General features: G+C 42.5%; 1 protein-coding gene across 3 annotated transcripts in view; it reads left to right on the top strand.

Annotated features, from left to right (window-relative positions):
- The window catches only part of SOX5 (SRY-box transcription factor 5), a 454,156-nt gene that overhangs the window by 244,519 nt on the left and 193,941 nt on the right, over positions 1 to 15,696 (top strand). For all 3 annotated transcript variants that reach the window (XM_078674095.1, XM_078674096.1, XM_078674097.1), the window contains one exon: positions 12,839 to 13,011. In XM_078674095.1, the coding sequence (XP_078530221.1) occupies positions 12,839 to 13,011 (173 nt within the window). The remainder of the gene's footprint in view (positions 1 to 12,838; positions 13,012 to 15,696) is intronic.

Raw genomic sequence — 15,696 nt, 5'->3', positions numbered from 1 at the left:
TTGCATTCAATCAAAATGTCCTCCTCCCCTCAGCTTAGAAGGATGGGGATACTTGTCATTGCTTCCCAAAGGATCTTATGTGGATTGACAGCAGCCTTCTCAGAGCTCCTCTGTGGATCTCATTGATGGAACATATAGGGAGGAGCGCAGTTCTACGTCAGCTGGAGAGCTTCAGATAATGCAGGGGTTCCTAAAGGATATTGTTTATCTGTTCCATTGCAGTGTGAGTGCAGTTCAGAGCCCTCTGCTGTCCTCTTTGCAGAGTGCCGATGGGCCTGAGAAAGTAGACCCTGCTTCGTCCTTATGGTCCGGCCTCTACTCCGCCCCTTCAGGGGCGGCTCTAGGCTCATGGCGGCCCTGGGCAGGGAGCGTAGGTAGGGGGCCCCGGAATAGGGGGTCCGGGCGGGGCGGAGCGCGGAGGCCAGTGAAGAGGGGGGGTCAGGGTGTTTGGAAGTGGAACAGAGCCGGAGGCCACCAAATTCCTGCCAGGGGCCGCCACGCAAATATGTATCCATCCTCAGAGGATTATTGTATTAAGGATATATATTGGCGTGGTGGCCCCTGGGGTTTGGTGGGCCTGTGCAGGTGCACAGCTTACACATGCCTAAGTCCGCCCCTGGCCCCATCTGATGGGCATGAACCTGCTGATTGGGCTGATCACATTTCACATGAATGAAACTTATGTCTCTAAAGGGTTCAGCGAATTTGCAAGACTTCAGGGTGCCTTTTCAAACCAAGTGTATTTGCCTATTTGTTATGTAGGGATGGTTCACAGAGTAGTAGTGGCCGCAGGAAGGGTGTTTGAGAACTCCGTGTAAACTGTGAATTTTTGAACCATGTCCAAATTTCATGTTAAAGTTGCATTACAGGGCCCTCCTCTGTTCCTCTTTGTCACTGCAGTCAAGGAAAACGAATTCGTGTATTTTCGCTTTATAAAGAATATATCCGCGTAAGTTGTAAAGTTTTGCAGCTGACAGGTGTATGTAATGTACTCCGATTGCCGCTCTGAAGTATCGTGACTTGGAATATCAAGGGCTCCTCTCGCGACGCGGGCCTGTCGTGACACACTTTCGCTGCGGAGTCCCCGCGCCCCGAAAGGAAACGCCTGAGTCACCTCAGCCCTCAGGAAGGCGCCAGGGGCTTCACTCCCTGCAGAAGCGCTGCGCCTTAAAGCTGAACTGGCACCGCCGTTAAGAGCCGCCGAGCGAGCGCTCCGGAGGTAACCAGGCGCTTTCCAGATTTCTGAGCCGAGTTATTCTTTTTTTAATTCGCCGATAGCCCATCTGCTGCAGGTGGAATGTAAACCAGCATGTGTGGTTTATGTAACCTTGACAGTAAAAGCGATTATGTGATAAAACAATTACATATTTAGCCTTTCATAATGTAAAATAAAAAGTGCTTCAGGAAAAAGAAAACTGTTCAGCGTTTGTTTTTAAGAACGCGAGTGTTGTGTCTGGGGCGGCGCAGCTCTCCTCAACAAACGCCTCGAGGCGCTTTTCTGATTAGGCGTAGAGGGCACGCACGGATCTTAGAAAGGTGACTGTTGTGGGGGATTTGTGGTGAGATGGGTGCATTGGTGCAGTCGGTCATAGGTGGACGTGTTCCTTGGACTTCCAAGCGTGGGCCGCCTGTCCAAAGCAGCATGATAAGGCTTTAGCAGGTGAGGGCAGGCCCCCTCCCCGGCTGCAGGACTGTATCTTGGGCTTATCCGTCGAGGGCCTTGTAGGTCACCTGGGCACTGCCTGGAAGTCCTGATACCAACTCTTGGGTCTGAGGCACAGACGCTCATGTTTTGCACTTACATAGATGACTGATTACCGCACAGCAGTGCAGTGTAGATGTATTATTGCTTTACCCATGGGGTGGTGGGCGTTGCAAGGATTATACTGCACTGATAGCTGCGGTATGGTATTTGTTTCAATGTTTCTCATGGGCGAAAGCTTACTGGCTCACCCTGCTAACATTTCGATGGAAAAATGTTGAAAAAGACATCAGTAAAAAGTATAATATTATAAGGAATTAAGTAAATATTTTGTTCTGCTGCTTATAAAATAAATTGGTCTGTAATTGCATTTATATAGTGCTTCATACCTCAGACAAGGCGCTGACCCGCATTAGTGGATGGGTAACACGTTACACTTTAGGCAGTGCTTGGTAGCAGTATTGTTGATTTGAAATTTGGTCTACGCGTGAAGTGTTGTGGTGACCAGAGCAGCTCTTTTATGTTCACACTTGTCGCTGCCTATGTTCTCAGTGGAAAATACCCACTTTTTGCTTCAAAGAGTCTAAGCAAAGTGCAAAGCTCTGGTATAATGAAGAGACACTGGTACTTTAGGCTTGGCAATGTTAGCCAAAGACAGCCATGTCTCAAAGAAGTTGTACAACCAGACACTTACTTTTCCCTGCTGTCTTCAGCTATTCATTGCTCTTAAAGTCCAGTATTACCTGTAACGGAGACTGAGCTCTAGTTAAGGAAGGTCTAAGTTGGGCTCTGCCTGGCCAATGGACATTGCGTTGGGTCGCAAAGATTGTTTCAAGGCACTTTTAAGTACAGTCACTCTCTTGGCCCCCATCATTTCTTCATGTTTTTGCCATCAACTCAGTTTGCATCTTGTGCTGGAACTTACAGTTACTGCGACTACTAGCGATGTGAGTTGTCACGGAGCACAGCAGTTGCGAGTGTTAATATTACACAAGTCACTAGTGCTCAAGTCAGGGGTACTTTTGCTACCAGCCCAGAAGCATGAAAGGCCGAGTGGACTGTTTTAGAATGCAAATGTTATGGTATTATGTTCTGTATGTATTTGCATCATTGATGTCTTCTCTATGTGGACATTGTACTGATCCAGGGGAGTCCTAAAAGGGTTTCTGCTAATATCAAGTACCTCATATTTGAAGTCGCTCTCACTCGGCATCCCAATTATTCCTTTCAAACCTATCGAAAAGCGGTTGAAGTGGTCTACATAGCATTTATCGCCTCAGTCGCAATGCGCCATTTAAGAGTGTTAGTCTTGGATCTTGTTTTGCGCGATGATGTTGAAGCTGCGAGTGCACGCCATATATTCCATAGTCTGTCAAAGAAGGATTAAGAGAGATAATCCGTCAGTGACACTATAGCTCATCGGAGTCCCTTGAATCAAAGCGTATGTTATGTAGATTTCATGTGTGCATTAAGATGGATAATCTCTTAGGTGACACTCCGAGTCTTGAGATAAGTGGTCGTGGCAGATTCGGTGCATGGATTTCAAGGGATAACACATTTTAAGCAATGCTGGACAAGAGGAAGGTAAGTAAGCCTAGTTACTACTCTACTGAAAAAATAAACTGGTGAGGGACGCAGGCACACACAACGATCATTTCAGTGCACAATCTTTCACATGGCACAACTGCCTTTGTTGAAGTGGAGCATGATGCCTAGCAGGTGCACAACATCCTTTTAAGGGTGTGATTCTTTTTCGAGGACCTTTTTTTCCCTTGATAATTAATTCTCTATTGGAAAGACATCAAAGCTCGTCCCTACTTTTCATGGATGTGGTGCAGTCATTTCACACCAGATCAACAAAGTGCTCACCACATAAAAGGTGGCCTCTAATCAAATGTGGTTGCTTGTCATTGTTACATGCCTAGCCAAATAAACGCTATTCCCGTTTTAGTGTATTATGCTTTAAAATGTCTTTTTTGTTCTAGTAAATGTATTTGCCCTGGGTCAGGATTACTTGCTCTGTACAGTCATTATATGCTCCGTGTTGCCCCAGACATGTCCTTCAGGGTAGATGTTGGGTTGTACAGGCGCGTAGCTTTGTGGAAGGGGGGATTGAGTGTTACACCCCCTTAATAAATGTAGTATTTAGTAAATAGTTGGGTACAGGAGCTTTAAGTCGGGTATGGTAAGGTGTGTCGGATTTCACCTTGGATTTTTAAATACGCACTCAGACAAAACATACACGCACTCTTCTGTTGTGAAGGTTGTAAAACATGGGTATATATAAAAACTGTGTTTTTGGTGTCCCTCATAATCTGCACTTCTTTCCCTTTCCATTGGCCCTTAAGTTCCCCTTATGTGCTCCTTCTCGTACAATAATTAACATATATGCCAGCGTAATTGTCGGAAGATCTGAAGCTCACCCCCTAGTGTTACTAACCAAGCTACACCTCTGGGGCGATACAACTAGTCTACATCACAGATCACCCTATAAACCATAACAGGAATTGTCCTGCAAACCATTAGAAAGAACAGCGCGAGTCCTGGGTTGATAAGTGATGCTAATTATCTAGAGTTGTGGTCACTCGACCCCTAGTAAATCAGTAACGAGCAGAGAGGAAGACGGCCGACTATAAATGCACAAAAGAAGTACTTTGTGCAAGAGGGGCTATATTTGACCTAATCTCTTCTACAAGTGGCACAGCTTTTTTCTTTGACTACTAGCCCAATCACTGCACTCAACAGCATTTATAGTTCTTGCTTAAATAATCATATGCGCCCTAACGAAGCAAAGGCAAACCCTTTTGTTGGCTAGACACCACTTTATAAACACATTGCTGAATGTTCCTCGGCTTTACAAGTTGAGTGAATGCTTTTCATGTATGCTTGTACTGCCTGTGTGCCCTATGATCAAGGGTATTGGAATTATGCGATTTTGCGGTCGCAGCATTTTCTGCATAATTATGGATTTGCTGCATTTGTCACTAAATCTGTCAACTGCTGCCTAATCTGCGGAGTTTAAACAAAAAAAACTGATTTCAGCTCCGTCGGCTCAAAAGTTAATAAATATATGGTGGCATCTTTTACCGCACAGTGGATGGTCCTTCTCACAGGTTGAGAGAGGATGTAGCCTTACGGCTAGAGTGGTTGACCTCGGACCTGGGGAACCGGGTTCGAGTCTCGGTAACGACTCCCAAAATCCTGTGATTCTGGGCAAATCATTTAATCTCCCCGTGCCTAACGAAAATTAATGTGTTCATCTGTAACGAAACTGGTGCTCATGTAAAGCACTCTGATACCCAATGTCCCGGGTCTAGTTCGCGCTATATAAAACTCTGGAGAAAAAAAGGTTGATTGGTCATTTTTATTACTGTGTTTGATTGTTAAAGTGGTACTAATGGGGTAAAATCTTTGCCCAGACTTCGTTAACATGTGTGAACAACACATAATAATGAAGCAATACTAGCAAAAACTTGCCACTTTGTGCTGCATATTATCCCTTTTCTTGCTGCATAATTAGTACATCCTGCTGCATAATTTGTTTCCCACATGCCACATAATTCGAGTGGACTTGTCTATAATGCATAGACTTCTAGGACATTAACAGTAAATCTAGCAAAGTGAGGCAGACATTTTGAAGTTGATATGGTCACTTTTGCAGCATCAATCATTTGTTGGAGCAACCTGTACTATTACCCTTAGAAACAGGGACAGGCACCCTTGGAACATAAATAACCACTTACAGGTGACCCCCATTGAGCTCCTGGCCTACATCAGCCATGTATTCTGCCTCACTCGGGGTACTAAACTTTCCTAGTCTCAACTGCCTCTTTCCTGCAGGACGAAGCAGGGTCAACACTGTTTTGCATATGGCTGGGTCTAAACTGGAATGGCATGGTGAGCAAAAAAAACAATGAATTTAGTCCCAGATCTCTGTACTGGGGGTGAATGACATTGTTCAGCATTCCGTCCATCAATTGTTCTTTTTTCATTTGACTCCCCGATTGGGATGGATATGCCCATATGTGGGTCCCGTGCTCACCATGCCACTGAAGTCAAGCTAGCCTTGCTGATGAGGGCTGATAACCCGATAACTGCTCCCAGGATGCTTGTTTCCAGTCCAGGGAGGGCCTGGCCTGGCAGCTCAGACTGGACTGTTCCCATGGTAGCAGGGTCAAGACTGATTTGCATATGGCTGGATCCAACCTGGAATGCATGAGCAAAAAAACTGCAACAGCAACACTGCAAAGTGACTTACCTCACAGACCATCACTTTACAAAACTATTACATAAATAAATTGTCATAATACACAATCCGTTTTAGAGAAACCCATTTGAAATACTTGAAATATACTCTCTGTTGTGACCTGGTCCATTGCTCTCGCCACTCTTCCAGGGTAGCATGACGAAGAACTTGCATTTGCTTTTCTTAACTGCTGCGTGCACATGCATTGGTTAATAATGGCAGTGCTGGTGACTGCTCGCTGGAGTAGTTGTAATTCACTGCTCCTTGAATATTCTCCTCTAGGGGGTCAAAAGCCTACTTGAATAAAAATAAATGTCCACCTTTGTACAGAGTTATTGCTAAAGCTCGTAGGTTGTATTTCACAGCGCTAAATTATAGAGAGTTCCAAGTTGGCATGGGAGCCCCCGCTTTGATTTATTCTATCAATTAAACTTAGGTCAGTTAATTTATCACGGTAAGCAGTTTTGCGGCTGCTTGTTGGTCAGGGCATGGTATGCTTTCCTCATATAATACATTAAGCTTTCATTCTTAATGCACTTCTGTCTGGCTTGCACCGCTGTGGGATCGCTGGTGTAAATTGATTGTTGGGAGCATTTCCTGCTGCTGGATCGAACAGTCCGTTCAGGACTTTCTTGCATTGATGAATGAAAATAGCATTCTTGTTTCATGTCATGATGCTTCGAAGCCTGCCTGGGACATAGCCATGATACAGATTCACCTACCAAATTGATCTTTTAAGCAGGTAAGTATTGGAGGGACGGTATTGAAGTGGCTATAAAATGTATATCAGACATGCTCTTAAACCTGCTCTGTAACCTCTTTACTTTTTTAAAAGACATTAGAATTCTCAGGCACAGTTCTTTTGAGTGACCTCCCCTGAAAAGATTTAATAGGCTCTGTACTCTTAACAAGTACATTGGTCAAGGCCCCTTCTATGGACCACCACTGTCGCTCTTGTAATTAAACGGATTATTCCTCAGCTTCCTACACATTCTACCACTTGCATGGGCCTGGACCTAGCTGTGGTTATGTTAAACCTCGATCACTGCAATAGTCTCTATATTGCTCACCCAAATACGTCTTGAAAGAACCATGCATCACATCTTTTGGGACTGCAATGACTTGGTTTCATTTCGCCCGCATTGAAATTCCTCCATTATCTCATCACGGTCCAGTTTTCAAACCCTCTGCCTCTGTGACATTCTACATCTATTCACTGCATTAGCTTCACAAGCTGTTTGTCTATTGCCTTCTGAGCCGAAGTCTAAAGTTTGCCAACTTGTATGGACTGACCATTCAGCCACCACGACATAAGAGATTCAGGGGAATATCCCTCCATATATAAGGTTCTTTACATGGGTGGCTCTAGGCTCATGGTGGCCCTGGGCAGAGAGCGTAGGTAGGGGGCCCCGGAAGAGGGGGTCCGGGCGGGGTGGAGCGTGGAGGCCAGTGAAGAGGAGGGGGTCAGGGTGTTTAGAAGTGGAACAGAGCCGGAGGCTGCCGAGTCCCTGCCAGGGGCCGCCACACAAATATGTATCCATCCTCAGAGGATCATTATATTAAGGATATATATTGGTGTGGTGGCCCCTGGGGTTTGGTGGCCCTGTGCAGGTGCACAGCTTGCACATGCCTAAGGCCTCCCCTGTTCTTTATGAAGAGCTGAGACACGAGTCTCACTTACTGAAATTGAGGTGATAAAACAGGATTATTGTTAGTCTTTGTCCAAATCGAACTCCTGCAACTCGATTTGCTGCTAGGCCAGCCAGTTGCTTACGGATGGTTACTAACCTCCCTACCAGGCTAGAATTGGGATTTTTAAGACTTTATGACCTTCATTTCAGCTTTGTAAATGTCTACTCTTGTCAGCCATTGGTGCCTGCACCTGCCTGTTTCCTCGATCTTCTAATTGCAGGATTACTGGGTATTCTACCCTACACTTAGGTACTTTGAAGCTGCTATAAGATGGTATGCAGCACTTAACAAACAACATAAAAACGTTATATATTTATAATGAAACATGTATAAGAGAACATTATAAGATTTTATTGAGGCATCATGCCAAGTTGGCGAGCTTCTCTCTTTAATTTTCATTCTCTGTAACCTTAATGCCCCCACTAGCCAAAGCACAATCTACCAGGAGGCAGATATAAATTCTTGGGTAATGCTCTGTGCCTGTAGGACCAGGGCAGCCTACCAATAGTTGGTTGCCCCATTCTTTGTGACTAAAGAAGTGTAAGTAAACCTCTGTGTAAACATCGGCGTCCCCTCAAAAGGGAGAAAGCTACGCCAGGAGCCACTGGGCAGCCTTTTAGCACTCCCTATCAAATCTACACTCTAAGATCCAGTTGAGAAACCTTCTTGACCAAGTGCTGAACTCTACACTGAACAATATGCTGTTGGGGGAGTAAAATGCGTTTTTGTACGCGTAGCCATTGCTTGTTTAAACTGTGACTAACTGCCATTGTAATGTCATTCTGTCATCTTAAGTCATCCCAACCCCAGGAACTAAGAAACCTGTAGAACTGAGTTGCATGCTTGGTGTGTCTTTTCTTCTTTCAGCTAGTGAAGACATTTTTGGAAACCTGTCAACTTTAGACACATTTTGGTGTGTCTTTTGTTCTTTCTGTCAGTAGAGAAAGAATGCAGTCCGCACATTGCTTGTTTCTTGGCTCATTTCCAGAAGTAACCCTGCTTCTACAAAGAACCTTTTTCTAGACTTAAAAACACCTTCTTCCTGGCCACTGCCGTCAAGTGAAAATGAGTTTAGAAAAGTTCCTTTCTCTGTTTTCTTTGGTGCTGGCTCATATGATCCCGTCTTCCACGTGTGTGCAGTATCCGAGTCCTCGATAAATCCCGTTGCTGTGCTTTAAAATAAGCTCCCTTTTGTGTTTTTGGGTCTGACTTGACAATAAAGCGGATTGCAAGACGCATTGTTAACAACTCTTGTATGTGAGGTGGGCTTTGGCTCTACTCAAAGGATTGCTCTCTCACCTCGTGATGTCAGCTGTTCGATGTATCTTTCCCTCATTGGAATTAACGAGGGACTATTTGTTATCTGGAAAGTACATTCAGTCACCACAATAATGCTATTTATCTCCTATTTGCATAGAAACAATATTATTTCCTACTTTTTATCAAGCATTGGCAAAGCCAATAGGGCCGGCTGCATTTGTACATGCAAAGTATATAAACTGCAGTTGTGAATGCTTATGTTTACGTATATAGGTCCTTCAAAGCCAGAACTAGTGTGCTTGCCAATACGTGTTGTGACTGATTAAGACTGAATAACGCTGAGGAGCAGCTGACTGAAAAAGGGTCCAGTTTAGCATCAGATGGCCATGCTAGGTAATAAATGACACACACACCTTGTAGCTTTGTGAACAGATTAAAGATAGTCTAGAGCTGAGTACACATAACAATATTTTGATTTAAAGAAACCCTTTATTGTTGGCGTGATAAGAATGGTTCCAATCTTCAGCATGAGTTGTGAGTCCTCAAGATAGTCTGCCACTATTAAATCTACAAAAAGATTTAAGTCTAACTCTTCCAGAGTCTGATTTAGGTATTGCGTAGCATGGGTCTGATCCGTATTACAACTCGGATAAAGAGTTTACATGCAGCTCTTAGATTGCGACAAGAAAAACAGATGCAAAGTCATTAGTACTCCAGGCGTTTCACTTTCAACCTGGTAGGAGAAGACCAAATACTAGAAATTGTGTTTCTGCAAACTCTCTTTAGGGGAGCTTTATTTCAGAACAGCCGTGTACCCAGTGACTTAATATCTCGGGCCCTGGTTCTCAACTGAAAGCGCCATTGCCTGACTATCTCATGTGACAAATCATATCCTGCCTTTTATGTTGATTTAATTATAAGCCTAAAATAATGAGTTGTTTTATGTGCTTCAATAATGTCTTGTATATAATGGCCACACAATGGGTTAGGATGCAGTATCCGTTGTACAGCGGGAGGCTGGACGTCACTTTTGTGTAGCACTTATTGTTGTATGGCCTGTATTGGATACATCTCCAAAGGACTGGTTACACCTTCTTCAATGTTGCATTAGACATTAAAAAGGCCCTTTTAACAAACACCAGACTTAAGACTGCACAGACACAAAACATGCTCCACGTCCTATCTGCTAGGAAGAAGCAATGAGATTAGAATCAGAAGGGACATGCTTTTAGCAAGAGGTTCATACCGCATAAATATGAAAAACATTCATTTTCATATGCATGCGGATGTCACACAACTTTACCTGAAAATCACCTCCTCTGAAGCCTTCACTTCACTTAACTCTACCCTGACGAATACTCAAAACTGGCTAACTGAGAACCATCTCCTGCACAACACCTCCAAAACAGATTTCCTTCTCATATCTCCTCCTAATCACACCCCCAAGATAGACCTCTGGATGAAACACCTCACTGCCTTCAACTGCTCTCCTCACATTATTGATTCAGCTAAATATCTTGGAATCACCCTGGACATGCACTTGAACATGAAGAATCATATTAGTAAAGTGTGCAAGGGTGCTAACCACCAGATGAGGATACTTGGGAATCTCAAACCATCCCTTCCACAAGATGACTTCAAGCAGGTGGTTCAAGCGCTTGTTTTGCCGAGGCTAGACTATGGCAGTGCTACGCTCTGTGGCCTCCCCAAATGTACATTGGCCCCACTAAGGGCTTCCTTTAATCCTGCTGTCGGATTGATTACGGGTACAAAAAAAATGCTCACATATCCCCAGCCCTAAAATCTCTAAATTGGTTGCCCTACAAAGCAAGAATACAGCTAAAGATTGCCTGCTTGACTCACAAAGCCCTCCATTTCAAAACCCCCTGTTACCTAGCTCAAAGGCTAGAATTATCTGGAGGGGGTAGACCATCAAGGAATGCAAACTCTTTTCTCTTGAAACCAAAGATTACTTACTATATCGACTAACACCTGTGAAGCTCAGAGTTGACTGCGATACTCTTATAAGTAATGTTTGTTCTTCTCACCGTACGCTATTTTATTAGCTAAATGTGATGTTCTTTAATACCCGCTTTGTCATTGCTCTTGCCTGCATTCTTAAATGACGCTGGTTTTTCCCTTTATTATTTCCTACCCTTCCAAAGTGCGAAGCGCTCTGATACCCATCTGGGTCATATTTGCGCTATACAAAACTTTATAAATAAAAAATAAAATAAAATACCATAAATATACATTGTACATATCTATCGGTTCTGTTGGAAGCAGAAATGGCAAATGAGTTAACCAGCGTGCTGTGACCAAAAGCTTCTTTCGGCTCACTTATTTCCAGCTTCCCATTTCTTCCCAACTTGCCTACACCGACATTGTTTCTAACATTTTAAATGTTAGGCTTATGAGACAATTAATGGCGAAATTGTGAAAAATAGGAGTATAAATGTCAGAAGTTTTTGTTTGCATCAGATCAACATGAGTGTTCCTGTAGGTGAACCTTGACCCTGGTGTGGGGGCGGGAGGGGGAGGGGGTCTAAAGCTTTCAGTGTAAATATGTTGAATGGGTTTATGTTGGATATTCTGACCAAGGCCATTTACGATTCTAGAAATTAGATTGTTGTACGAATACCTGGTGATCTCAATAGGATGTTAAATTGTATTAATTGTAAGTATGCATAACCCTGTACTTTCACTAGTGTATTTATTATAATACTGTAATTCAAATGATTAAACTAAGAAAGAAACATGCAGCTATTGTGAATTTTTGTTAGCGTGCTTCAGCAATGATGTGTCAATTTTCCTCAATAGCTGAAATCGGTAGTCCAATAAGATACAATAGTGCATTAGAGAACATAGCCGTAACCAGCATCCTATCGTTGAGCTGCAAAAACCCACACATCACAATAGGCAATTAAAGTCTTTCTTTGATGGCAGCGTAAAGTACCAGGTTTGAGTTTTGTCTTGGACCTGTGGCTGATTTATGATGCAAATAATGTTTTGAGCCTGAAGTATTTTCCAGCAACATTATTTCACGTTTTCCTTAAAAATTGTGTTTCAACCGGTTCATGTCAGAGAAACGACTGAGTGGTTTAAAGCACCAGGGTCCTGGGTCATTTTCCAAGCCAGGACTGCCCAGCCTCTTAAGACTCAGAAGACCATAACATGTATTGAATGCCAATTTGATAGGAATAATTGCATTTATATCCGTTTATGTAAAACACTTTGGAAACAAAAGAGTAAACAAGCTTGTTCTTAAAAGTGAAGCTAGTTGTTTTAGTTTTAATTTTAAGACTTTAAGTGGTGTATCAGAGCCATCAGTAGACTGCATAACCTTCCCTTTATAGCACAGTAGTATTCAGGCAATTGACTGAAGGGTACTCTGAAGAAGGCATTTTTGAATGAACACCCTATGTTCATATGTGAAGGTGTTTGAATTTCTCTTTCCATACTACACAATAAACATATGTCACTCTGCGCACTTCAGTAAAACTTTCACATTTTCACCATTCTTCGGGCAGCAGTCTGTGTGATAATATTTGCATGCCGTAAGTGCAGACGAAAGAAGGGTAGTGGCTTGGCAGTGGATGGAAGAATTCATGCAGAAATATCTGTATGAGTACTAGGTAAGCTAATGACCCTATGTAGCTTTTCTAGCTCTCCAATTAGTACATTTTATTGAAGGGCTTTCACGACAAAACTGAATCTGTCTGGTCCTAACAAACCAATGGGTTCTCTCCTGGCTCCACATGTATTATTAACTAGTCCAAAAGTTGAAATCACTGTAAATGCTTGCTGTCAAATTATAGGCAGATAAAGATCACGTTAGGCTGAAAGATGTATGTAGAACTTGATGGCGATGTCTCTTACTTGGTGACTGTAACTTTGATCTGTCTAACCCCTTTCTTTGTTTATCCTTCCACAAACAGGGACTCCAGAAAGCCTCGCTGAGAAGGAGAGGCAGCTCATGGGCATGATTAACCAGTTGACCAGTTTACGGGAGCAGCTCTTGGCGGCCCACGATGAGCAGAAGAAGCTGGCGGCTTCTCAAATCGAGAAGCAACGCCAGCAAATGGAGCTGACCAAACAGCAGCAGGACCAGGTGAGCAGTTAGTTTATGTGTCATTCCTGGGGCTCTGTGGTCTGAGTCAATCTTCTGGTTAGGCAGATAACCATTGGAACTCTTGTGTAGATGAGGATTTTTAGAAGGCAGAGTTCCTTACTGCTCAGGCACCCAAAGGAGCACCAGAAACAAACAAATATGTCCAAGTTTTGGAATACGTTCCTGGGTTAGTAGCGTACGCTAAAAGGTTGCACGTTGGGCATTTCTCGGCACATAGTTTTCACTTCCAAACCTATGGGTGTCCAGTACTTTGAGTGTCTTGAAATGCAAGGCTGCGAAGGAAAAAATATCTCATAGTGTTTGCCATACGTTTACGTGGAGTGTTATTGTCAGGTTCAACATACAAGCGTTGGCAAACTCCTTAAGCCAAAGGAAAAAGCATTACCCTAAAAGTGAGCAGCGGAAGGACACTAGTAGAGCGGGTGTGCTCCAGATGAGGAACAAACACAAGATGTACAGGGCCAGCCATTAAATAAGAAGCAAGAAAATGGGAGTAAAAATAAAGCCAAAGAAAAATATGCAATGGGTGGGCTTTAAGACCACTGTAAGTTCTTTGTAATCTGACAATAGGTCTTTGCATCCATATAGCTTGCACTGCCTGGTCGGCTTGACCGTAAAAGGGCATTATTTTAGAACTGAGATACCATACCTAGAACACTTTTTGGAAGTCCTGTAAATGCAAATGAAACTGGTTGACATGCAGAGCACATTTGAATGTGGTAAGACATACACATACAAAATGAAGGCGAATGTACTTAAAAACTGCCTTGGCAGCAATGAAACATTACAGAAACTCACGATAAACACATAAGGGTCAAACCAGCATGAATATATGAAAGAGATATAGTTTATTATTATACCAGTTTGAATTTATGGGTAATTATTCCAAATCTAAAACAATGGTATATAAATATTCATACTGACTGTCATACTTTAAATATATTAAAATCTTTGTGGAACAAAATAATCATACCTTCATACAAAGAAACAATCACACAACAGTATTGACCAATATGGCCAGTGGTGGCCAGACATTAATGAATTATACATTAATTAAGACTGAACTACACAAACACATGTTCAACCAATAGTTGCACACTGATAGTCGTTGTAGGGGAAAAAATATGTTCTTCTTCAGAGTACAAGTAGTGTCTTGGAATGTTGATATGTTGAATCAAGTCTTCATCATAACATAGAGTCTATGCGCAATTCAGCGAACAATATGCCTTCATCAGGAAAGCCACAAATTGTAGTAGGAGGTGCCTATAAATATATATCATGTGTGTTTAGCCCAATTGCTCGTGTCCACACAGTTCTTAAAAGTTAAACAGGTTAATTTGCAAGTGACCAGATGCTTCACCAAACTTAGAGCCATTGAACAATAAAATTACAGAATGCTGTTGTATTTGCCATGAAAAGATGAATGTTAGAGAAAAATTGAGAAGCAAATATCCGAAATACTTGCACCAATGTCCCTATAATTAGGCGAAAGAAGAAAGAGAAAAATAGATTTGCCTAATAAGTGTAAAACTTAGCTAGGTCACGTTCTTACCACTCTGAGAGGAAGTTTAAATTACTAGGGCTCAGCCAGATACTATCAGAAGACTTTCCTTATGCACCGGCTGTGGGGGAAATAATAGAAGAAACTATATATGTGTTGCCAAGATGTGGTGTTGGGCAAGACCTAAGTTCTTTTTTGGAAGAATAATGAATAATTTATTTAGCAATACCAGTTGAACAGGTTGGCGATATTTCAATGTGCTTATCAATAGTTTTCCTTTTTGAACTCAGGATAAAAAATAGAGATATAGAGGGATTACTCTTCAGGTATATTGTATCTATCAATGTATGCAGTTGTGGCATAAAACTCACAACATAAAGTGTAGCGCCTGCAATAATTAACGAAATACAAATGGTGAACCGCTGGCCTTTGAATCATTGGATTAGAACTCTGGGCACTTTACCACTGTTGACCAGTGCTAAAGTGCATGTGCGCTGTGACTAAAATGTAATGTCATTTGGTTTATCCATAATTGGAATATATGATTTATTGATAAGCTCCTGGGACAGTGCACTACATGTGCCCAGGGCCTGCAAATCAAATGCTACTAATAGGCCTGCAGCACTGATTGTCACCCACATGAGCAGCCATTCAAACCTGTCTAGGTATGCCACTGCAGACCCTGTGTGTGCAGTTTTTAAACTGCCATGTCGACTTGGCAAGTTCACCTACTTGCCAGGCCCAAACCTTCTCTTTTACTACAAGTAAGGCACCTCTACTGTAGGCCCTAGGTAGCCCTTTGGACAGGGTGTAATGTATTGAAAAAGGTAGGAGATGTACTTTTAAGGTTTACATTTCCTGGTAGTGAAAGACTGATACATTCGATTTTCACTAAAGCAAGGCCTATCTCTCCCATAGGTTGGCATTGGAGCTACCTTGTAACACTTTACAAATGTGCCTTCCAGTTGGGAGCAAATAGACTAGAACATTGAAGTTTGGTGTCTCTGGACTCTAAAAACACATATTTTAGTTCATTTTGTTTTAAAATTGCAGGTCTGAATGCTTCTTTTAGAAAGTTGTCATTTTCTTACTTTAACCATATTGTGTCTCTGCCTGTCCCTAGAATACATGTCTGGGTTGGGTGACAGTTGGGGATTTGTGTA

Source organism: Lissotriton helveticus, chromosome 1_1 (assembly GCF_964261635.1).
Source record: "Lissotriton helveticus chromosome 1_1, aLisHel1.1, whole genome shotgun sequence".
NCBI classification, from domain to species: Eukaryota; Metazoa; Chordata; class Amphibia; order Caudata; family Salamandridae; genus Lissotriton; species Lissotriton helveticus.
Note: the sequence above shows the minus strand (reverse complement) of the source record. Positions and strands in the feature narration are given on the sequence as shown.